The sequence below is a fragment of the Macaca nemestrina genome, chromosome 3, assembly GCF_043159975.1.
Source record: "Macaca nemestrina isolate mMacNem1 chromosome 3, mMacNem.hap1, whole genome shotgun sequence".
Lineage (NCBI taxonomy): Eukaryota > Metazoa > Chordata > Mammalia > Primates > Cercopithecidae > Macaca > Macaca nemestrina.
Genome location: NC_092127.1, coordinates 140,804,468 through 140,829,795, shown reverse-complemented (window position 1 = coordinate 140,829,795; position 25,328 = coordinate 140,804,468). Strand labels below are relative to the sequence as shown.

Here is a 25,328-nt window from a genome sequence, read left to right as displayed (position 1 = left end):
CTGATAAGTAAGTCAAAACCACCAACTCGCAGCCAAAGGAATCAATCAATAGTAACAGCAGACAGTACAGAACCCTATATATATCTATACTATGTTTTTTCCTATACATTCATATTTATAATAAAGTTTAATTTACAAATTACACTAAGAGACTAATAATAACTCATAATAAAATAGAATAATTATAATAACATACTGTAATAAAAGTTATGTGAATGTAGTCCCCCAAAAAAATATTTGATTGTACCATACTCACCTATTGTGGGACCTCACAGGAACTGAAATTGTGAATAAGCAGAAACTACTGTAATACTGTTTTTAAAAGTAAAAAGAGAAAACCTCACTGATCACTTTTGGTGGATGCTAGAAAATCAAATCATTATTCTGAAAACTAGTAAATAAAAGCGGAGAGAGGGAGAAACAACCAAGAGTTTATCCTGTCTTTTCTACTTGAATTGTGCATTAGGCCAACCAGAGAGTTGATGAGGGAACTCTCTTTAAGATTGATTATAGCTCCATCTAAATGATGGATTAGATACAAGGAAGCAATGATAGAGTAGCAACATTTTGCCAGTCTCTAATGAAATTAGTGATCCAGGTAATGTTCATTGATGGTGCTAACAATATTAGGTGAGAAGCTAATGAGTAACTCTACAATGCAAGTCTCAAACTGACAACACCTGACCCTACTTATCATTCTTATCACAAAAAAGACAACCAGGTACCCCTTGATCAAAGTAGTTTTGTGATCTACATTAGATTCTCGACAAAAAAAAAAAAAGAGCATCTAATGAAAAATAAGTGGCTTGAACAATAACGAAGTATTTTTTTCTTAACTAAGAAGTTCAGAGGTAGGGTGTTTCTAGGCTTTTTAGTTCCATGCGTCAACAGCAACATTGAAGAATCTAATTCTGCTCTTTCTTTCTGTTCTGACATGCTAAGGGTAACACTTTGTCCTTAAGCCAGGTCTCCTGATACAGTACTTCTGCAGCAATTCCACAACACCAGATCAAACCACACCCAGAGGAACAAGAGATTGACTCTTTCCCAGGTCTGTTTTTGAGAATAAGGAAACATTTTCCCAGAAGTCCTGCAGCAGACTTCCTTTTACCTCTCATTGTCCAGAACCACATCACATGCCATGCCTCGACCAGTCACAAGTCAGAGGACAGGAACCAGGGAAACTGGCCCTAAACCAGCAGCCTTCAAACTGAAGGTACTGGAGCACTGTACCTCTGCAGCATGAAGTCTCCTCAAGGGTATAATGAGAATAGGTAATTTAAAGTAATTTCCAGATCCCTGTTACCACATCTATTCTTTCCTAAGAATAGGCTAACCCTTTTGCTATCTTCCTTCTCACTCTTTAAAAGAAAAACCTGTGTCTTATCTGTGCTGACTCTACGCAGCCTTATATACCTAATGTTCTGGCATATTAACATCTCAGGGTCACCAAACACAAGAGCATTATGAAATATCAGTATAGGCATTGAGAAAGTAAATTACTACAATAACTCACAACCAATCCTTCTGCAAATCAGATGGCTACTAATTTTTGCCTTAAAACAAATTGAAGAGAAACCTAATTAAGTTTTCAACTGATCATTAAAAAATAGTTTTTAAGGATCAGTCAAAAACTATTTTGGCCTATAATTCAGAAGGAGTTCAAAGAGAATATAACAGAGTCCTTCCTTTCCCATCTACTTATTGTGTGAATGAATTCCACAAAGTTTGCATCTAGACAAGTGAAAAATAAGAATAGAACTGATGCTGAATTCTGTCTCCTGTAGCAATAAATAAAATGCATCCTGCATGAACTAACAGAAGAAAAAAAAAGCCCCATTCATCTCATTAAGAGATGCATTTCCAATGAAACTGTACTTTCTAACATTTAACAAGTATTTATCAAAAATTTTAATGTATTTATGTTGTTTTGCTCAACTGTAATAACTCAATCTAAAGGAAATTACTTAACACTTTGAGCCTTATGTTCACAGGAAACATTACAAATGCTTTCCATTTAAATTTATATATGTATTTTGTTGCAGAGAAGTATAATAGGGTGATCAATAAAAGACTTTCAAGCATAAAGGTAATAGGATAAATTCCATGGGAAAACTGCCTCAAAGGTGAAAGTGTGAGAAAAAGAAAGGATGTATATTTTCAATAAAGAAGAGTTTGTGTATTTTTTATGGGTGCCAGTGGGAATCAAATTGCTGTAGTATTCAGATTCTATTAGAAACATTAGAGAGGGATGTAATAGTTCCATCCTAAAGTGTCATTTTTCAAATGCAAAAACTTACAGACATTGCAACTCATGCATCTTTTATAAAAAATGTAAGATATAATATTTTAAATGTGTAAGGAGGTACACAGTTTTCAAAGTATTTGAGGGGAATATGAGTAAGATGCAGGAAAAAATGAATTTAAACAAGAAAAGCACAGACTTAAACCAAAGAAAATTAATCACTAAGGCTGAGAAGGAGTCCTCCTTTTCTAAAAGATATGGCTGTAAGCAAGGAGAATGCCAAAAAACAAACCAGGGTTCTTTGAGGAAGGAGCGAAGAGGAAAGAGGAAGGAAGCTTTCTTAGGTAAGGAGAGCGTTTGTCCATCCATCCATGAGTACGACGCCCTGAAGCAGCTGCTCAGGCCTGGACTTCCTTAACTGTCTACCTCCTGACTCTGAGGCTCCCAGGTTCTATCTCTAGCCAAGACAAACAGGTAAGCAGGGACCTACCACAGAGGGGCTGGGAAAGCTGGTGATAAGGTTCTTGCCAATTTATTGCCCAGGTTCCTCAGAAAGTCTGAACTCAATTAATATGTTTCTTTTGGTTTCAGCCCCTTATCCCTCTCCTTTCCTGGTAAATAATGGCTCTGAGAGGCTGGGTAGGGGGAGTTCACATGTAGCCCAGAACTACCTACAATCATTGCTTTCTTTGGGCATCACAGTTTTGCTACAAAATCTGTACCAGCACTGCCCAGCATGGGAGCTACAAGCCATGTATAACTATTTAAATTTAATTAAACATAAATAAATTTACAATCCAGATACTTTTTCACACTAGCCACATTTCCAATGCTCAGTAGCCACATGTGAGTGGCAGACAACACAGATATGGAGCATTTTCGTTCTGGCAGAAAGTTCTATTAAAGTTGCTGGTCTAGATTTCCACAAGGCCAATATTCTCCCTTGTGGGGACTTTTCTCTCAGAGAACCTGTTGTCGCCTTTTACAGTCTAGCTTTCCTATCTGTAGCCCCACACCACCCCCATCCTCACAGTCTTTAACAAATGATCTTAGATGTCTGAATTTCAGTTGTTTTCAGGGTTGAAGCTCTTTTCCATGGGGATGCTAGGCCCCAAACAAATCAAGGTATGTAGCTAAACACTGGTTTAACATTCACCCAAGCTTTCTGTGACAGACAGATTGTGTTTCTCCAGCACAGAAAAGAGGATAGATTTTAAGGATGCATATCCCACCTCCACTTGCCTGCATATTCCAGTTTCAAGTCTGATTCAGTAAGACGTCCTGGGACAGATTTAAAAGGCAATGTAACTATGAAGGATTTAAAAGAGAAACAAAAATAGTCTTGCCACAGAAATGGAAGATGAGAAGTGAAAATAAATATTCCAAAACTATAAAGGAATTTGGAGTGGTAAAGCATTTGTGAGCCCAAAATTAATGCATCTTAATATGCCCCTACAGAATGCTTACATGTATCTGCTTGTACAACTGATGTATGCAGTTTAAACTATGTATTTATGACAAAAGCAGAACTGAGCATAGAAAATATTATTTCATACAGTATTTTCCAAAGCAGACACATACCAACTGTTCACATGCACAAACTCCGGACCATAGGATGGTCCAGATAAAAGCTATTCCACTTACAAAAGATTTGATACTTTAATCGACTTCTTGCCTATGACAGAAAAAATGATTTTAAATCTATACAGTTACAAAGAAACAAGACTCACAAATATTTGGCCAAAGGGCTTTCCTATACATTCAACTGTTTCTCCTGAGCACCTGAGCACACCAGCCTCTTCTCTAACGGGCACTTCTGAATACCACAATTATGCCTCCTCTTCTAGCCCAAGGTAGTGCAGACAGCAAGCAGTCTGCTTCTGTCTAAACCAATCAGGCTCCTCGATGCAGAGGCACTGTGGTATCCATTTTGGCTCTTCACGGGCCTTTTGTTGTTAGTTCCTGTTTCTTAGCTGTGTTCCAAACAAGTGAGTTTGCCAGAGAGCTGATTTGCCGCAAGGTGAGATGCCGTTCCACCTGTAGTGTAAGTTGTGCATAATATCACGCCTATTAAAGCGTGGGCCCACTCAGAGATCCAGAAGACAGCAGTTTTCAAGACGGAACTAGTGAGAGAATAGTTTTCATTATTCCGCCAAAAAAAAAAAAAATTATCGTGTGCAGTAAGGAGATGATTGTGAATATTGAAAATGAAGGTTCTTAGTTCTAGTTCCTGATTTCTCTCTCTGTTTTATTATTCCATCACTTTGGGGTAAAATTTGAGAAAATAGTACAGAGGAATGTGGAGGAGAAAATCTGAGGCATATGCAAAAAAAATAAAGGAGGAATACTGAGGATAGAGAACACGTCTAAAAGCAAAGACACAAGACAACATCTACACCAACACTCCAGCTACTTCTGACATCTACATGCAAAATCCTAGAGATAAAACAATAATAAATAACACAAACCACAAAGTCATATTTTCTAAGAATTGTTCTAGCTAATAAAAGCAAGTTGTGATGGTGGCTCCTAAAGTTCTTTTCAAAAAGATCCCTTTAATTCACATTTCTGCTTCTTTGCTCTTTCACTCCAGAATATCCCCAGAAGGTTCCACACAATTCTCTTACATGAATGCTCATAAACATTTTGGACCCACACTGACAGAAATTACAGAGCCCTTCCATGCAGGACATTCTCATGGTCCTATTCTTTCTTGCCCAATCCCACCTACACTGTTTTGCCTAAAGTACAAAAACCCATCCACCTTCTATTTTCTTTCAATCTTAGTGGCATCCATAAGCCCGGAGCCATAAGAACTCTTCAACTATAGAAAACCCGTGTTAAAAGTATCAGCACTAGCATGAGATGCAACTTACCTCACATCCAAACAATGAGTTGCTAACTTTCTATCTTCTACAGATATGTATTAGTTCATTCTCATGCTGCTATAAAGAATTACCTGAGACTGGGCCAGGCGCGGTGGCTCACGCCTGTAATCCCAGCACTTTGGGCGGCAGAGGCGGGCGGATCATGAGGTCAGGAGATCGAGACCATCCTGGCTAACATGGTGAAACCCTGTCTCTACTACTTATACAAAAAATTAGCCGGAAGTGGTGGCGGGCGCCTGCAGTCCCAGCTACTGGCGGGGCTGAGGTAGGAGAATGGCGTGAACCTGGGAGGCGGAGCGTGCAGTGAGCCGAGATAGCGCCACTACATTCCGGCCTGGGTGACAGAGCGAGCCTCTGTCTCAAAAAATAAATAAATAAATAAAATTACGTGAGACTGGAAAATGTATAAACAAAAGAAGTTTAATTGACTCGCAGTTCTACATGGCTGGAGATGCCTCAGGAAACTTACAATCATGGCGGAAGGTGAAACAGGCCCCTTCTTCACAAGGCAGCAGGAGCGAGGCGGGAGAACAAACGAGGAAGACCCCCTCATAAAGCCATCAGATTGTGAGAACTCACTATAGGAGAACAGCATGGGGGAAACCACCCCCATGATCCAGTCACCTCCCACCACGTCCCTCTCTCAACACCTGGGGATTACAATTCGAGATGAGAGTTGGGAGGAGACACAAAGCCAAACCACATCAAGATACGTAAGTTGAGTCTTGATTTCCATTCCCTAAAAGCAGTCTTTGAGGGTCTCAATGAATTGAAACAGTAAATTAAATATCCTAGAGAACGTTTCCTTTACATTAGGGGGAAAAAAGCTTAATTTACAGTCACTACAGGCTACTAATGAGAGAAAAATAAACTTCTGAACTTTTACTATCATGAAACTCTTGTCTTTCTTTCATGCTTTCAGGAATCAAAGGGAAAAAGGATGTTGCAACTCCAAAAGGGCTAGAAATGATAGCTCTTTCTGATAATAGCCTGAAGCCTCTGAACCCCTCTTACTCTGCTTTTGCTTCTCATGGAGGGACAATGATTTTGACCCGGAAGCTGTACATCAAGCCATAAACTCATTTCAGACGAATGGAAAAATGTGCAGCCCTGTATACTTTGAGCTCTATCTTTCTAGTCAATACATTTTCAGTCTCCATTACAGACTGTTTTTCTTTTCTGCTAGTCATTTATCGAAGGAAAATAAATAAAACAAACACGCCAAGAAATGTTCCAAACAAGCATTTCAAGAAAACAATAAAACATTCCATTTGAAAACATATTAACATTTAACCTACCACCCATTTACTTCACTACCTACCAATCCAAATTACCAAAAAGAACATCAGTGTGGCCCTAATTCATCAAATATGCCCATGTTTTGCTGACTATTACCTCCAAACAAGTGAAGGTTTACTATAGAGTGAAATATGTCCAGCTAACTTTCCTTCTCAACTTCAGATAAAAGCAAGTTAACATGGATGTTAGTCTAGGGAAACAATGGCAGGTAGCTGGACTATATGAAATGTGATTCAGACAGGCACAAGGTACAGGTATCCATATGTAGAAATTGGCAGAACCATTCTATGGAAAAGCCAGAAATCTAAAATCCAAAGTGCAAGGTTAGGTTTGGGGCCAAAGGGGAGTTAAGAGATAGGAGACCTGGTTCCGATGATGCTTCCTCCAGCAGCGTTCATTAGGCCAACCAGACAGATGGCGGCTCTCACTTAAGACTTTGTAAACAAGCCATGCTGCCTCCAAATGTCTATTTATCCTTGTAGAGAACATCTGGTCCTTTCTCTTTGGCCAGCGTGCTTTCACTTTTAGAACTGCCCTCCTCCACTTGGCGGTGTGGTAAATCACAAGGTTTCTTCTTCCCCACTGAGGGTGTGATTTTACCTGGGGGTATGATCCTTGGCTTGAGCCAGAACAATCAGAGTGTTTTCTGGAACTTTTGCTGGAGATGACATCTCTGAAGGGGACTCACTTTTCTCTTGGAATATTAGCCATTTGAACTGTATAAATCAATGTTGCCATCACAAGGAGGTTGCCAACCCAGAAGAAAGTGTAGCCAAGAGAGATAGCATGAAAAACACATGTGGACATCATGTGAATGCATATATATCTCAGTCTCAAGCTAATTTTATCCTCTTAGACTTCTGGTTGAGGGAGCAAAACATTGCAGACTTTGCTTAAGCTAGTTTGAGTTGAGTTTCCATCACTCACATTAAGAGTCCTAAATAATATAATTTTCATAGACTTTACCTTACTTTGCTCCTATCTTTGAGAAAGAACCTTGTCTAAGTTGTCCCTGCCACTTGGGGTTTGATTCTACCCAATCTATCTGATCCCTTCTTGGTTTTCTCCAGCCATTTTTTCTTCACTCTTTCAACTTCTATCCTTTCTCTGCACTGGTTCCTTACCCTCTGCTTACAGGCTCTCTCCCTCTTGTTGACAAAAAATGGGGTTTTTCCCCCTTAGGAGACTCCAATCACAGAAAGACACATTTTTAAAATTAGTTTTAATCACAAGATTTGCATTGAGTACTCAGCCTTTCACTTAACATTACCTCAGAAATGTGCCTCCATGGCCACATGCTCTTCTCATCTACTATCTTAATGGCTACATAATGTTCTATGTCAAGTTAATCTATGATGATTTACTTAACCACTCCTCTAATAGAGACATTTAGGTAACTTCTTGTTTTATAACATAAATAATGCCAGAAAGCAACTTCTTTACAAATAACTTTTCTTTCTTCTAAATTGATTTCTTAGAGCAAATTCCCAAAAGTCTCATCAAAGCTGGGTTTAATAATTTAAATTTTTTAAACAGGCATACAGTTACATCCCATTAATAATTTAGTTTTTATCTGGTTATTAACAACAATTCTTCTTAATATATTTGTTTGCTACTTGTATTTTCTCTTATGTAAACTCTCTATTCTTAATCTCAGCCACTTTAATTCCTAACATTTGGTGGTTCCTTAAATATTTACATGAACTATTTTTGGTTAGATTTACATTTTTAAATTTTTTTATTCTTAATTATTATTGAATGAATTCTTTATAAGTTCTACTATGTAATTCTTTATAACACTAAATCTTTGAAAACCTGTACTTTGTTTTTCCTTTTAGTTTTATACTATTAGATATTTTTAAATGTCATCAAATTTGTTAATACCATCTTCTATTCCATCAACTTTTAAAAATCAATCATTCTCAAACTAAATGTTAGTTTTATTCTTACCAAGGTTTTATCCTTATCTTATAGTCAGAGAATATACTAACTAATAGCAGTGTAAATTGGTCTGACTTCCCCAAAGGGCAATGTGGTAATATGTATTAAATGTATAGACAAACATGCTTTTTAAAAACGTATACCACATGACTCAAAAGTTGCATTGCCGAGGAACTTACCCTAAGGAAATAATTGAAGAGTGCGCAAGAACGTTCATCACAGTGTTGCTTGCAACACCAAAATATTGAATTAATATGAATACCAATAAACAGGAAGTGTAAAATAACTTACAGTCTATCCATAATGAATAATAGTATGGATCTTATGTATTAATGTAAAAAGATATCCATTACACAGTATTAAGTTAAAAATATAGCTAGCCAAACAGTGTGCATATTGCAGTGCCATTTTTTGTTAAATACACATATAGAAAAAGTCCTGCAATAAACTCATCCAATATTTAGTATTAATTATTTTTGTTTGTGGAATTACTTGGATTTATGGAGTTTTCTTCCCATTCTCTCTCTATTTTATATTTGCTGGGTTTTTTTAGAACCAGCCTGTATTGCTTTCAATATAATCAATAAAGCAACATGGCCATTTTCTCTTAGAAAAAAAAATAAAAAAGAAAGTTCTTCCTCCTAAAAGTTGGAATGATATTGTATTTCTGCATTTTGTGGTTTGGTTTTTGAAAAACACTACTGTTTATCCTTTTTAAATTGCTTTCTGTTTATAAGTGAAACAACTTAGACACAGAAAGACAAATATCACATGTCCTCATTTATAAGTGGGAGCTAAATAATGTGTATACATGGATGTAGAGTGTAGGATAATAGACAATGGAGACTTGGAAGGGTGTGGGGATAGGAGGCGGGTGGATGATGAGAAAGCACCTGATAGGTACAATGTACATTATTCTGGTGATAAATACACTAAAAGCCCTGACTTCATCACTATGCAATATATCCATGTAACTAAAATTATATTTGTACCCCATAAACGTATACAAAATTTAAAATAATAATAATTTATTTATAAAACAAAAAAATTGAATTCACAGTTGCTTGGTTTTAGTTTTGTTTTTTGAGACAGGGTCTCCCTCTGTCACCTAGGCTGGAGTACAGTGGTATGATCATGGCTCACTGAAGACTTGACCTCCTGGGCTCAAGCAATCCTCCCACCTCAGCCTCCCAAGTAGCTGGGAGGATAGGCACATACCACCACACTCAGCTAATATGTGTGTGTGTGTGTATGTGTGTGTGTGTGTGTGTGTGTGTCTGGAGATGGAATCTTGCTATGTTAACCAAGTTGGTCTTGAACTCCTAGGCTCAAGCGATCCTCCTGCCTCAGCCTTCCAAAATGCTGGCATTACAGGTGTAAGGCACCATGCAAAGCCAAATTCATAGTTTTAAAGATACAGTCTCTCCTACTGAGTAAGTTTCCTTGACTTTAATAAGTTTGCATAAAAACAGCTTACAGGAATACACATGCCTTGATGCTCACAGTATTTCTTTTATTATACTTTGTATTAATCTCCTGACTGGTGTAACTGAGAATTTTTCCTCCTAATCATAAGTGAACAGAGTAAGAAATAAAAAAGACACTTATTTTTCTTCAACAGTTTGATTCCTCTAAAGTGGCAACCAAAGCAGCCATTTAACATGAGTTTCCCTCCTTTTCCTATGCAGTTGAGTTATCTTATCCCTATAAAATTTTCCTCTCTTCTCCTCAAAGTCCTCAGGCTATGAAGAATCTTTTCTAGCAGTTCATGTTTCTCAAGAAGTTCTATTTTTCCTTAAAGTACCTGACCACACTTGATCTTTCTTTTAAAAAATGTATTTTAGATGTAGGAATTGATAACGCTGATAAAATTCTAGAAGCAAACAATAATATAGCTGTGTTGTACAGCATGAGAGAAAAACTGAAAAACTATATTTTCCAACACTTAGGGTAGTATATACAAAATAATCGGGCTTCCATTTTAACAAAAAATTTTAATACAACTAAATGTACTTTTTCCTAATACTAACTGGAGCATAATTTAATCTTGGCAAATTGTGAGAAATGCTCACTAGAATAAAGAGGAAGAAAAAAGATTACATCACCACCTCAGGGTGGTGGGGAGGATCATTATGAACATCAATATCAAAGGAGTGGGTTAATGCCTATTAATAGGGAGTTCTACTTGATATAATGCCAGATGAACCCATTTTTGCCCAAATAATAATGAACTTAGTACTGACTCACTGTTGGAATATGTCTGCAAACTGATCTCTCTTTTTCAAGAAGATGTTCGCTTACACGGAGCCACCCACACCCTCTCCAAAGCTCTGCAGATAAACTGCATCTGGACATGGGTGAAAAGGAGGAGAAGAAGGAACACAGCAGAGGATGGTGCTCTGATATCTCATCTCCAACAATATACTAATCAGTTTCTACTGACAGACTCTGAATCCAAGAGCAAATGATTTCCATTTCAAAGCGTCCCCACTGCCTACAGAATGTAATTCAAATGCCTTATTCCAGGCCCTGTGTGATCTGGAGTTTTAAAATCCCTTCTCAGTGTTTCATCACATCACTTCTCTCACTTCAAACTGGACTCCCTTTGCCACTTATGTGTTTACTCATACTGATCCTATATCCTAAGAGCCTTTCTCTCATCTCTCCTAATTCTAAACTGGCTCATATTTCAAGGCCAAGATCAAAAATTATTTCCTCCGGAATAAGAGTATTCTCAATGGCAAGTAACTATTTACTATATCCCAACTACTTTAACATGTTACTCATTTATCTTTGCAGCAGCTCTGTAATATAGGCACAACTATTATCTCTATTTTAAAGACAATGTAAGTAACTTGCCCAGAGTCACACGGTAGTGAAGAGCTCAGACTTAAACCCAAGAATCTGGAGCTCTGCCCCTTCACCATGGTGCTAAACTTCTACCTACTCACATTTATCCCAAACTGCTCTGTGCTGAGTTCACTATCTGATTGTAGGGTATTGGGTCGACTGCTGCTGGCTGCGGTAACATAAAATCCAATTTATATTGGCTTAAACAATGAGGGAACTTCTGAGCTCATACAGTAATTCCCCAGGAAGGTCAGTTCCTGTGCTGGTTAAGTCAGCAGATTAAATAACCAACTCCTCAAGGAATCAAAGTCTCCCATCTTTCTCCCCATCAACCTCTGTGTGTCAGCTAGGTATTCTAATGGTTGCAGCACCTCCAGAGATCATGTTTTCATGTGCCAAAGCTTAAAGACTAAGCTTCAAAATCTCCTATTAATGGAGAATTCTTGTTTCCCACCCTTGAGGTGCAGGGATATCAACACATAACTCCAGGCCTTTCTTATCCCCAGGAAGGTGGCATGATTTGTCTAACTGGTAAATTTGAAAGAGCAACTAGGCATGCTTAACTCCGTTCTGTCTTCTTTCCTCTTCTAGGGAGCAAGCCTGTCAACCAAGAGCATACGCTTTCCTCTGCTTCTCCAAGCAGTAACTCTTGCCTTATCAGCCCTTCTGCATGGGAAAGCTGCCTCCGCAAGGCTCTGTCTGTGAATGCCTAAGTCTTCCCAATTCTGAGGGGTCAGAACCAGCAACCCACTTGGCTAAGAGAACTGAAGCTGTATCCTCCAACTTAGCTTATTGGTTAAAAGATAAAAGGATGATTTGACTTCTATGTTTATTCTTTGTTTTATTTCTCAACTTGTTCAGAACTGGGGGAAGGAAGGTGCTATTTATTGGGTCCTTTCAAACAGCCAACAATATTAGCAGTTCCCTGCATATATCATTGGCCACAAGTAAGTCACACTCAGTCCTAAACCGATCACTGGCAAAGGGATAAATTTCCTGACTACCTCACAACTAGGAAAGGGTGGAAAACTGCAACAAAATCAGGACTCTGCCAACATAGAAAAGGGAAAAAGGGACTACTGACTAAGCAGGATGTTCCTGGGTTCCAACTAATAGCTTATTAATCTTGATGTTTTCCATAGACCCAATCACAGGATCTAACACAGAATTTGATCAATAAATGTCTTTGGAATCCAGCTGGATTACTACTACTACACATATCTACAGCAAATATAAGAGGGAAAGGCTTCTTTTAGCCAATAATTTCATATTTCTTCTGTTCCTGAATTCTCATCTCTTAGATCAAGTTTGTTCTAGATTGTAGGGAAACTCAATACAGTAAGAACACCAAAGAATGAGTGTCTATTTTTGTTAATAATTCTCTCCCGCTCATTATTACTGAACCATTTCAAGAATGGAAGGTACAAAGAGCAATGAAATCTGCTCTCCAATGCAGACACCCTCCCCTCCCTGATCCCAGCCCACCCATTCAATTTCCCTTTGGAGGAAAGAAAGGGATAAATTTAATAAATAACCAATCTTGGGAGCTGTCAGGAAAGAACTCACAGGTCATGGCCCAAACTCAAGAGCCTCCTGGGTACTAACAATAAACCATTTCTTACTATGAAAACGTGTCCCTCTCCTTCTCCCTTTCATTTAGCTTATAAACTCTGGGAACCTAAGAAATCATTGCTAAAAGAACTTAGCTGGGACACCAGAAGCTATGTGCCTCTTTTACATAAAACTGCTCAGTTATTTTTTTTTAATTTTATTTTGTGCCAATTTTATGTTTAAGTGTCACAGAAGCAAAATGTCATCCACATAAAATTTTCAAAGTCAACTTTTCTTCAGACATTTGTAATTCAAACTTCAGAAAAACATAAACTGGCTTAACGCAATTGTCATTTGATATTTATATATTATCTTTCCCTTGGTAAGCAAAGACTTCTAAAAGTAACTAAACTATAACATGATAATACCATAAGGTGTCATAAATGAGTGACAGTTCTATTATAGGGGATTTATACATATATACACATGCATATATAAATGTATCACATAGAAAATAAATATATGTATGTACTTTGTAGTTATAAACAGAGAAATAGAATAAATTAAGGTATCAAGTTGTAAGACAATTTGGTGTGAAAATGCCACAAACTTAAAAAAAAGTGAGGGAAGTGTATGATCTGACCAGAAAATTGAGATATATGATAAAATGTAGCATAATTTGAGCAAATTAATATGGCTTCCAAGCTCAATTGCATCTTCTAAATTCAAAACAAAGCATAAGAAATGTGTTTGTTAACTTAAAACATCTGTTCCTACCACATGAATATGAAAAAGAATAAAAATGCATATGGATTATTCATCAATAAAAGTACAAAATCTCTTGTGTTATTCCTCTCACACAATTATTCTAAGAACATATAAGTTCCCAAATAGGAAACCAGCACATCTAATTATGATGGACAATCTATAAAAACCCAGCAAGGACAAAAAAATCCTCAGAGGCAGGTAGAGCCCAATTCTCACTACCTGACACCTAAAGGTACAAAGTTACTCCCTTTGAGGAACTAAATGGGGAGAAACCCTTCACTGCACACTCTAGTGTCAGGAGATTTTTTTCACCCTCTGTAAGGGCTTCTTTCCTCAGGCAGAAACACACACCTCTAACCTTCTATCCACAGGTAAGAACACAAATCAGAAAAGCCTGCCGCTGCTATCTCACTCCTGATTCTGTCTGTCTAGTCTCAACTTGAATACCTCTAGTTAAAGGAGCTCATTACCTCTCTAAATTTATGACAACACCAAGCACAGTAATGATGTGTTGCAAAAAAATAAGTTTTTATCACAAAATAAGTACATTTTAATAAAGAGTGGCATCCCCCATTTAAAAGCATATTATTCCGTATTTTAAAATAAAGACCAGAAGCATAAAAAATGATGAACTTTTGCTAAACTGTAACTTAAAATGGTGATATCCTACAATATTCAATACAAGGGTATTAAGAAATTACCCAATACTTTTTGGGAAATGAAGGAATGGCTGATTGTATTGCTTCCCCTCTAAGTGCATCCTCAGGACGCCAGGTATTCTCCCCACTGCTGAGAAGTTCAAGGTGTTTCAATAGCAGCCACTAGCCACCATTCACTAAGTGTTTGTGGGGATTTCAAGCACTGAATAGCAAAAGCTTCCAATTTTTCATTTATCTTCTCTATAAAATCTCTTGAGCATGTTGATGAATACAAGGACAACGCAGTTCTGAGACATTTTCATTTCTACAGGGCTGTCTCTTTTGTGTTACTGTTTCAAATTTTAAAAGGTAACACTACAGCACACCAATTTTTAAAAAGACTCTAACATTGAAGAGCTCTAATGGTCTCCCTTAAACCTCCTTAGCCCTAATAAACAAGGTCTACAGATTAGACCAGAGGTTCTCAAATTTTTTTCTGCTCTAATATAAATGATGGATAACACTCCCATGAGTTTAAAAATTTCTAAAACTTTTAATGGAATATGTACAATTAACTGTAATTTTACCCCTTTTATTAAAGAAATCATTGATGCATAACAATTGCTTGGTTAAAAAAAAAAAAAACCACGACAACCACAAAAAGGAAAACATATTTAGCAATATGGGGAGAGTAGTGTTATAACTGTGTTGACTTCAAAACTGTTCAAATTACATAAACAAACAAAAACAGCAATCAGGTACTATAACAAACTTTGTGTTACTTTTCTCACAACTGCTGAAAGTACTCCAGTAAGCTTCCACCCAGGGTGAGAACCATCCATGAGGCTGTATTTTAAGTACTAGAATACGTTAAGAATTTTAAATCTCTAATGTTGCACTGTCCAATATAGTAGCCACTATCTATGTGTGGCTACTCAAATTTAAACTTTAATTCATTGAAATTAAATGAAATCTAAAACTCAGTTCCTCAGTATTGTAAGCCACATTTCAAGTACTCAATAACCACATGTGGCTCGTAGCTACCACACTGGTCAGCACAGCTGTAGAACATTCCCATCATCACAGAAAGCTCTACTGCACAACACAGTGCTCAGGAATCTTGGAGAGAAGCTAATCTAACTCTCTTAATTTACTAATTTAGAAACTGAGGCCTCATTTCATTCAAGCAACTTACTCCAAGCTACACAGCTAGTAATTACAGGGCCAGAAACTGAACCAAGACCCTGGACTCTGTAACTCACTCATTTCCACTCCGACATCTTGTTACCACCTGAATGCTGTGAGTACATGTTCCTTGCAGGAACAGTTCTGGGTTCTTTCACAAGTATGTTCTTAGTTAACTGTCACATCAACCCTAGGAGAAATATAATCCCCATTAAGCAGATAACGGAAGTGACACCCGGCTGTATAAAGTATTGTATCTGAGACCACACAGCATGTATGTAGTGGTGCCAAGATTCAAACTCCAAAGCCTGGATCTTCCTGCAGTGTTATACATACTCAACATTCCACATTTTTTAATTATCCTTGAAAAATATTCTTTCAAATCTGCTAAGAGTTAGTGCCCCGTGATTCACTTTGTCAGCATTTCTCAGCAAAAGTATCCCAAGTAGGAGAAATCCCAACACTTAACGCTTTTGATGTAGGGAAGAAGACTCATTTATCCAGCCTTGACAGGCATCACTGCTATAGAGCAACAACAACAGCAGCCAGCCTTTATTGAGCACTGTAAGTCACAGCACCGGACGAGGTGCTTCATGTTCATCTCCTTTAAGCTTCACGACAATCCTGAGAAGTAAATAGTTCATCTCCATTTCACAGACAGAAAAATTGAAGTGAAGGGTCAAGTCATTGATCCCAGGAAGAACTTTAAAAAGGATATGTGTTTGCTTGTGGTGATGCAAAGGAAAGTTTTTTTAATACTTGATATAATTGGAAAAGAACAGAAGGTGTGTGAAAACTTTGAAATAAAAAATTAATTTTCCTCCTCACACTGGATGTCACAGTTAAACCTATTACCTAGGTAGTTTCCCTCTGATGGATTCCTGATTTACAACAGTCACACTGTCTTCCACAAGGGCTGACTTTAGAGAAAGTCTTGTGATCCCAGGGGTGCATGGGTATTACGGGGTAAGAAACACACCCCCAAATAGATTATTCAGTGTTTTTGGAGTTATTTTAGTCCCTTCTGGTCATTTCTCACTCTAGGAATAAAAAGAAGAGAAAGTTACAGAAGATTGTTAAAAGACAGACAAGGGAGAGAGCTGAAGTCAGTCCATAATTGAGAGACAGCTACACATGCTTAGGACTTAATCACCCCAGGATGTCATTGCAAGTCCAGACAGCTGTCAAAAATCAGGAAACACAACACAATACAAGGCGGGGGGAGGTATATATATACACCTATATATATATATACACATATATAAACATATATAGTACATAATACACTGTACATTGTGTTTTTTAAGATGACATGCCTGTCTAAACATGTTTTGCATCATGTAGTGAATGTGGTGCACACCAGTGCAGGACAGCCTCAGTTAAATGGGAAAGGGTTAGCCAGGGACAGTTGGCTTTTGCAGGAGGTCAGGGACACAGACTGACAGAGACAACTGCATGGCAGTTGTGGCAGGGAGGGGGTGGGCATATAGGACTGAAGGTGGTGAAGTAAGCTAGTTGTGTTCAGAGACAACCAGTGGACTGAGTTGGTTGTGAGAAATAGAATGCTTGATCAGATGACTTCAGAATCAGAACGAGGTTTGAACTTTCTTTTCCGCTAGCACTTACTATGTAACTTTGGACAAGTGACTAATTCCTGAGTCTCAACTTCCTTATCTGTAAAGTAAATTAAAAAAAAAAAAAAAAAAAAAAAAAAAAAAAACTATTTCCTGGGTTTGTTGAGTATTAAATACATAGTAGGTGCTTAACGACTGTCCCTTCCTCTTGTTCTTCTTGGTTGCTAAAGAGAAATTGTGTTATGGCAGAAAAGCACAAGCCAGGCACTGCACCTTGGTGTCTTTCCCACATTATTTTCTTTGCAGCAACCTTTCAGGAGTGGCTTTCTTTGTCCTCATTTCACATCAGGGGCAATAAGAGATTCCAGAGGTGATGTAACTTGCCCTACGTCACAGAGCTGGTTTGTAATAGAAGAGGAAGGATCAAAACCAGGTGTGTCTGACTGCCAGGGCCATGAATGTTCCACTGTATCTGGCAGCTTCCTAAGCAATGAGTGAAGAGATTGAAAGGTATCAGTGAGAGGAATCCTCACAAGACAGGCTGAGAGTTAGCATTATACTAGCAGCTAGTGCCTAAATCCACGCTCTCATTTGCTTGATACGCTTTATGAACTCTGGGTGAAGCTGAGGCTTCGCCATTTTCAACCAGAATAACCTACTTCTGGTTACTCACCTGGGAGATGAACAAACCTCAAGAATTTCACATCCTCGCCCCAGTTTCCTCATCTATAAAATGGACAGTCTGGACTAAGAGATTTCTCAAGTCACTTCTACCTCTAAAACAGTGAACATGTGGGTAAAACTACAAAGTTTGGAAAAGGGACACCAACCACTATTCTCAGAACCAGCTCTTGAAAATGCTGCCTCTTACACTAGAAGCCTTTGTCACCCAAAAAGTTGTATAATTAGAGAATCCTAGAATCATATAGTAATGTTCTTGTACTCTTTAATTCAAAATGCATGAACATACATTGACTCTCCAGTTTCACTGATGTAGATACAATGCTTTTCTTTAACACTAGGGCATGCAGAGAGAGAGCAGCAGTGAATGATGTAGATAATAAACCAAGTCCAGGATGCATCATCTACCTTTTCCAGTTTCATCGTCCTTAAGATGGAAAGAGAACTTAAAGTGGTTACAAATAAACCAGAATGCAGAATCTCTCTAGGTTTTGAAATATTTTCTCAATCTTTTATAGCTGTTTTTCCTACACTTAATTTGACAGCAATTTTTTAGTGACTCACCTCGATGGAGTCTTTTTAAAGTATTTAATATAGTTTCCCTAGAAACAAGCACACTACTTTTCACATTCTCATTTCAGCAGTTTAAGTAGATAAGTCCAGTGTTGCCATTCCTCCTCTCTGGCACCTTCAATGGCTCACCCACCTTCCTGAAAGGACAAGCTAAAGTCTGCACAAGGCTCAGCATGCTCTGACCTCTGCCCTCCTCCCTGACCTATCTCTTGCCATCTTCCATGCACTGCCTCAAATGCCCATAGGAGCTCTTGCTTCAGACTTTACATTTCTGCTCCCTATCTCTGGAATTCTCTCCCCTTGGATATCCACCAGGCTAGTTCTTATAATTACCTCTTTCAGTATGTCTTTGTTCAAATGTCACCTTCTCAGTGAAGCCTTCCCTATCACCCTATCTAAAGTAGCCACCTTCATCCCCTATTGAGCCTTTTCTATCCCTTCCACCTCCACAACGTTTTTCCCCATAGCCCATCTATCTGACATTCTATATATTTTACTTATTAGAATTCAAGCTCTATAAGGGCAGGAATTTTCATCTGTTTGTTCACAGATACATTCCAGTGCATAGAATAGCCGGTCTGTAATTGTCACTCAATAAATATTTGTTTAATAATTTTATTATTGTAATAAATACATTGTCTCTCAGACTGAATTGCGTAACTACAATAATAAGTATCTCAGGCTTGAAGAGGTTCAGAAACAAATGTAGCAGGCCAAGCTCAGTGGCTTATGCCTGTAATCCCAGCACTTTGAGATCAGGAGTTCAAGACCAGCCTGGCCAACATGCCAAAACCCCGTCTCTACTAAAAATACAAAAAAAAAAAAAAAAAAAATTGGCCGGGTATGGTGGTGTGCATCTGTAGTCTCATCTAATTGGGAGGCTGAGGCAGGAGAATCACTTGAATCCTAGAGGCAGAGGTTGCAGTGAGCCAAGATCCCTGCACTCCAGCCTGGGTGACAGAGTGAGACCCTGTCTCACACACAAAAATAATAATGATAATAAAAGAAAGAAAGAAAAAGAAACAAATGTAGCAGAGCCTTGGTAAGCAAAGAAGTCACCTGGAGGAATGAGGAGTCTGCTGGTGTGGGAGGGTGCAGCCCACTAACCTGGAGCAGCCATGAGCCCTGGGATGAGCTAGGGCATGGTACAGAGGGAAGCAAGGTCATCCAAAAAATTCAAGTTGGTTGGGTTCTTTCTCCTTTTTACTTGATCAAACTGACCTCTCCAATTACTTGATCCTTTCATATTCGAATGTACAATAACACATAGCAAAGTTAAATATAGAAGATGGTCTAGCCACTTTTTTTCACATATAGGCAGAACAACAGAAGAATACAGGATGTCTTGTTCTGGTCCACCCTTAATGGTCAATTACCTCTAGCAAATGTCTTCATCTCTCTCTCATCCTTTCCATGAAGAGGGGGAAGAGTATGAAATAATACATGGCCCGCCTATTTCACTGGTCTATTATCAGACATATGAATACTTATGAAAATATATGGAAAAGTTATGAAGTAGTCTACACAATAAATAAATAACTACACAAAAAATAAATAACTCTCCTTTATTAGCATGGATAACTGACTTGTCTAAATACCTACGACAGCTCCCCAAAAGTGATAACATATTTTAGAGCAAATGATTCCTAAAACATATTAAAGAATAAACAGGGCAGAATATGGAATGACAAATAGAATAAAAATGGCTTTTTCTTAATTTTTAATAGAAAAATATAAAGAAAAAAATAAACCTCTCGAGCAGTAACTATAGCATATAAAGTGCAGATTCAAGAATATTACTGTGAATATCTACAATTATCTAGACTCTTAGATACTTCAGATATTCCTCATCTATTTCAATACCGCAAGGATAATCCAAGATGACTTATTAATATCACACATGTCAATAGCATGTTGTGATGTAAATAAGCAAACTCTTTCCAACCATCTCAGTTCAGTTTTATTATAGCATTTATTAAACCAAAATAAAAATGTGGTGAAGAATGATTTGTCACACCATTTATTAGAGTTGATGGAGTGTAGACAGTCTTTTCAATGAGGCTTTAACACACTGTTATGCACCATAGTGCATTAGTAATGAAAAGAAATGCATGAGACTTACATCAACTTTTCCCCCCAAGTCATTCTGACATTAAATTCAAAATCAATTTTACCCTATATGTCAAGAGTTCAGAAACAAATGTTAATTTATTTGCTGTTCACCAAAACTTAAGTTTATAATTCAATGTAACAACAGAAATCCTTCCTATTCTACTTAATTTAATAATCATATTTATTTTGGAGAAGGGTTCAAAGTGGGAAGCAAAGTGGAAAGATAAGCAAATTGTGTTTCAGTTTGTATCTGACAAAAGGATGGGATCTAATTTTCTCTCTGATTAAAAGAACACAAAGAACGGCCACAGAATGCTAATTGTGTGTTGAGTGTTTGGATTTCTCTTCCAATACCTGAGTATCTGAATGGAACTAATTCAATCTGGAAAAGGTATTAAATAATTGAGCATCATTGTGCCCGAATGAGGGCTAATCCTCAAACTGTGAAGAAAAATAAACATATTCTACAATGATAGGGTCAACTCACTCACTCAGGAACATCAATCAAGCATTTTACATTAAAATGAAAGAAACCAAGTATGTAAAGAATGACCTACCGCCACCCAGCCATCCCATTACTGGGTATATACCCAAAGGATTATAAATTATGCTGCTATAAAGACACATGCACACGTATGTTTATTGCAGCACTATTCACAATAGCAAAGACTTGGAATCAACCCAAATGTCCATCAGTGACAGATTGGATTAAGAAAATGTGGCACATATACACCATGGAATACTATGCAGCCATCAAAAAGGATGAGTTTGCATCCTTTGTAGGGACATGGATGCAGCTGGAAACCATCATTCTTAGCAAACTATCACAAGAACAGAAAACCAAACACCACATGTTCTCACTCATAGGTGGGAACTGAACAATGAGATCACTTGGACTCAGGAAGGGGAACATCACACACCGGGGCCTATCATGGGGAGGGGGGAGGGAGGAGGGATTGCATTGGGAGTTATACCTGATGTAAACGATGAGTTGATGGGTGCAGCACACCAACATGGCACAAGTATACATATGTAACAAACCTGCACGTTATGCACATGTACCCTACAACTTAAAGTATAATAATAAAAAAAAAAAAAAAAAAAAGAATGACCTACCGCCAACAAGGAACCCTGATAGACACAAGCACCTGTGGAGAAAAACAAAACAAGAATTAAAAGGGATGCATAATAAACCAGTAGGCACTGCCCCAGCAAGCTTGCTGCTAAAACTGCATCTACATACATCAAAATCAGTAAAATGTACTTCTTCCAAAATCTTAAAAGCTTGAGCATTCTTCCCCTGGGGAAATAACCCCATACACCAAAACAACATTCCTTGGACACACATGAGGAAAAGCATCATTAAAACTTATGACTTGAATTTTAAGATAAATGTATTTATAACGGCATGCTATAAATACAGTAAATATTTTTCTTGGTGATAAGTCAGCAAAGCCTCCATAATCCAGTCCCATTTACTTATCCAGGCTTCCCTGCCACTGTTTGCTTACACTAAGTCTCCAGTCCAACCCAAGAGGCCAACTTAGAATCCTGTAATATATTTACATGTCTCAATGCCTTTGCTCATTTTCATTTCCTACAGGAGATGTACTTTGTCTAACTGAGCCCTTTAAACTTGATCCCATCTCCTTTGTGAAACTTCTCCTGCCCACCAGATTATGTTCCTCTGAGCTCCTAGCACTTTGTGCCTACATCCTCCATTTGTGAATTTATTCTTGTGTACTTCCTTTCTAAGGATGTTGAAGTGTTGCATCTACCCCACTACATTATATATATGTGTGTGTGTACTACATATATAGAGAGAATATATACACTATATATACTGTTACATATATACTATTACATATAGTATATACACAAATATACACATAAATATACATATGTACCCACTATATAGTATATATAGCATATACACATATATACCCACAATATACTATATATAGTATATATCATACATAGTATAAATAGTATGTGTAGTATTTGTAGTACACATATCATACTATAAAACTGAAATCTTAATTTAAAAAAATATACACACATTCCCAACCAATTTTTGAGCTGCACAACAGGTCTTGAATTAACTTAGAAAGAGATGGGCAGTATGCTATCACCTACTCTCTCAGAAACTGAGTCTGCAAAACAGATTTGAACAGTATATACACACCAAGGTGAAGCATATCTTAACAGTGCTCCACAACTGGTTTCTAAAGAGACAAGGACATTATTTTACCACAGTGCTTACCTCTAATGGGTCATTTATGAAGTCCCAAAAATATTAACTTCTTAGGAAAGAAATGGTCTACCTTCTCCTCCAATAATGGAATTAAGAACAATCTTTAAGAAAACTGAGATGACTATTTACACTTAAGTTTGAATCAAAGATCTCTGTGGGTAAATTTATTGAAATAATTTTTTTTTTTTTTTTTTTTTTTTTTTTGAGACGGAGTCTTGCTCTGCCGCCCAGGCTGGAGTGCGGTGGCCGGATCTCAGCTCACTGCAAGCTCCGCCTCCCGGGTTCCCGCCATTCTCCTGCCTCAGCCTCCTGAGTAGCTGGGACTACAGGCGCCCGCCACCTCGCCCGGCTAGTTTTTTGTATTTTTTAGTAGAGACGGGGTTTCACCGTGTTAGCCAGGATGGTCTCGATCTCCTGACCTCGTGATCCGCCCGTCTCGGCCTCCCAAAGTGCTGGGATTACAGGCTTGAGCCACCGCGCCCGGCCTGAAATAATTTTTATGTCTCTGACATTCTAATAAGAATAACTTGAGATAAAACCTTGAAGAAAAATTCTTCTTGACTAATTTTTCCTTAAGAAATCTTGTTTCAAAGACATAGTAGTTCGTCTATGTTATGTCATAAGAAAGGAAATATATGTATACACATGTGTGTATGTATATGTATGTGCGTGATGTGTGTACGTAAAATAATCCTATATATATCAAATAAATATATATAAACACAAGTCACTTTCTAAATTACTTTTATGGACATATTTAATTATTTCTGGTGTTTAGAAAATTTAGAATAAAGATCATCATCACTTAGGTACAATTTAACAAAATTTAAACTTTAGAATAAACAAGCAAAACTTAACTTTTAGAAAAAACACAAACAAAATTTAATCTTTAAAATAAGACTATCCTCAAATAATTTTATTGCTCTCCACAGCATTACCTTCCAAAGTCAATTTCTTTTCAAAGCTCCAAAGGAAATCAAGCACCTTAAGAAGTATCCGAGTACCCATATCAAAACCCATTTTTGGAAGTTTAGATAGCATGATAAACTCACTGCAGTATGAAAAAAATAAAGTAGCACTGAGTGTGGCACCACATCTATACCCGGGCAAACCACGCATCTGCTGGAGACTCAAGTCAGAATGGTGTATAACTGCTGAAAAATTATATCATTAGGAAAAGGAATTAATTCAATTTGGGTTGCTCTGTATTGTACAATTCCAGAAGAAATAAGCTTTGCCCTCTGAGAGCTTTCCTAAAACAGAACACTTCTACCCAGAAGGCAGCTGCATGAATGAGCCTCCATTAACACAGCTTCCAAAAATCTCATTTCTACTCTCTTGAGAAAATAAGCATTCCAGTGTGATGCCCAGTCCTATCAAACATTTATCATCAACCAGATGCAGCATCCGAAGCAAGCATGTTTCTCTCACACACTCACCAGCAGATGAAGTTGGGTTTGTTGACATGGGTACTGGGCGTAGCTTCTGGTTGAGAGCCAGAGTGGAGGTCTTTTCACTAATCCATCAGTTCACATAATATGGAAAACAAAATTACTCTCTCCACTCATTTTTTTTTTTCTTAAGGAGTACAAGAATAATTGCAGGTCTATCTGATGTTTCTATTTATGGCTTTAGTTGAACTTTAAAGCAAATTCCAGCTCAAGGTGAATTCTGTGAGGTGGTGCTGATTTAGGAGATATGAGCCTCCCTCAAAGGAAAACTGAGGAAAAACCAGAGACAACAGGAGGAGAGTTCTCTAACTCTGAACAAGGCCAGTTTCAGGGCACACAAGGCAGCTGAGATGCCAGGTAATTTAAGTTCTAACACCTCACAACCTGTGAGAAAGTGCATAAAGTTTTGCAGGTTGAAGTCATTTTATAGTGTCAAGAAGGAAGCCCAGATCCTGAGACCTGAGCTGCTGCTCTTTTCCTGTGTGGCTGGCGCATTTCTTGCAGGTCACATAGACAAAATGTTACTGCATAAAATTTAAACAAGTAAATGTCTGTTTTTAATCCCTTTTGCACATTATAATGTACTCCTTTATGAGATGACTGTATAAAATCTAATGTTTTTGGAGAAATTTTGAGATCTAATTTGCATATATCCTGAAACCATTGGTAAACTGAGTAAATTAGAGAAGTTAAATCCAAGCACCACAAAATGTCAGACCCATTAGTTCAAAGAAATAGTGGCAGATACAACCATTAAGATACGAAAAGATTTGAAGAGCATGGTACCACAAAAACATGACTCATTAGGAACAAGCAGCCACAAGTTGGCATTTAAATGTTCAGGCTTTATGTTGTGTTATAATTCAGCATATGGCTGTGTGCACTGTGGAGTACTTAAAATAGAATCATTTTCTGAACTGACAGGACAGCTCATGTCCTGATTATTGTCAACTAGGATTTAGATCAATTAATAGAGTAGTTAAAATGAAAGTGGGCCAACTGTTTTGGAAGTACAATAAGATTTGGCATGAGGCTCCGACTTTGACATGTGGTAGTCCCCTCTCCTGCTCTGAGCCATGCGTTAAAGAGTATTTTATGATGATCTGTGTGAGGACAGTTGGGTTATATGGCCACCCAAGTCAGTAACAGTGAATACGGATAGCTGAGTCCTTACTAAAGGATGTATATAAGGAGAGTAATGCCCAGAATCCAATCTTCAGAGGGCAATGGAAATATAATTGATGAAAATAAGAGTCCACAACAACACCTCTTTATTTCCATTGCCAGGTAATTACAAAAGCCAAAGGATGCAAAGTTA

General features: G+C 37.7%; 1 protein-coding gene across 8 annotated transcripts in view; it reads right to left on the bottom strand.

Moving 5' to 3' along the window:
- LOC105477237 (Fraser extracellular matrix complex subunit 1) overlaps positions 1-25,328 on the bottom strand; it is a 488,217-nt gene that overhangs the window by 420,288 nt on the left and 42,601 nt on the right. For all 8 annotated transcript variants that reach the window (XM_071093546.1, XM_071093541.1, XM_071093547.1 and 5 more), the window contains one exon: positions 21,422-21,453. In XM_071093546.1, the coding sequence (XP_070949647.1) occupies positions 21,422-21,453 (32 nt within the window). The remainder of the gene's footprint in view (positions 1-21,421; positions 21,454-25,328) is intronic.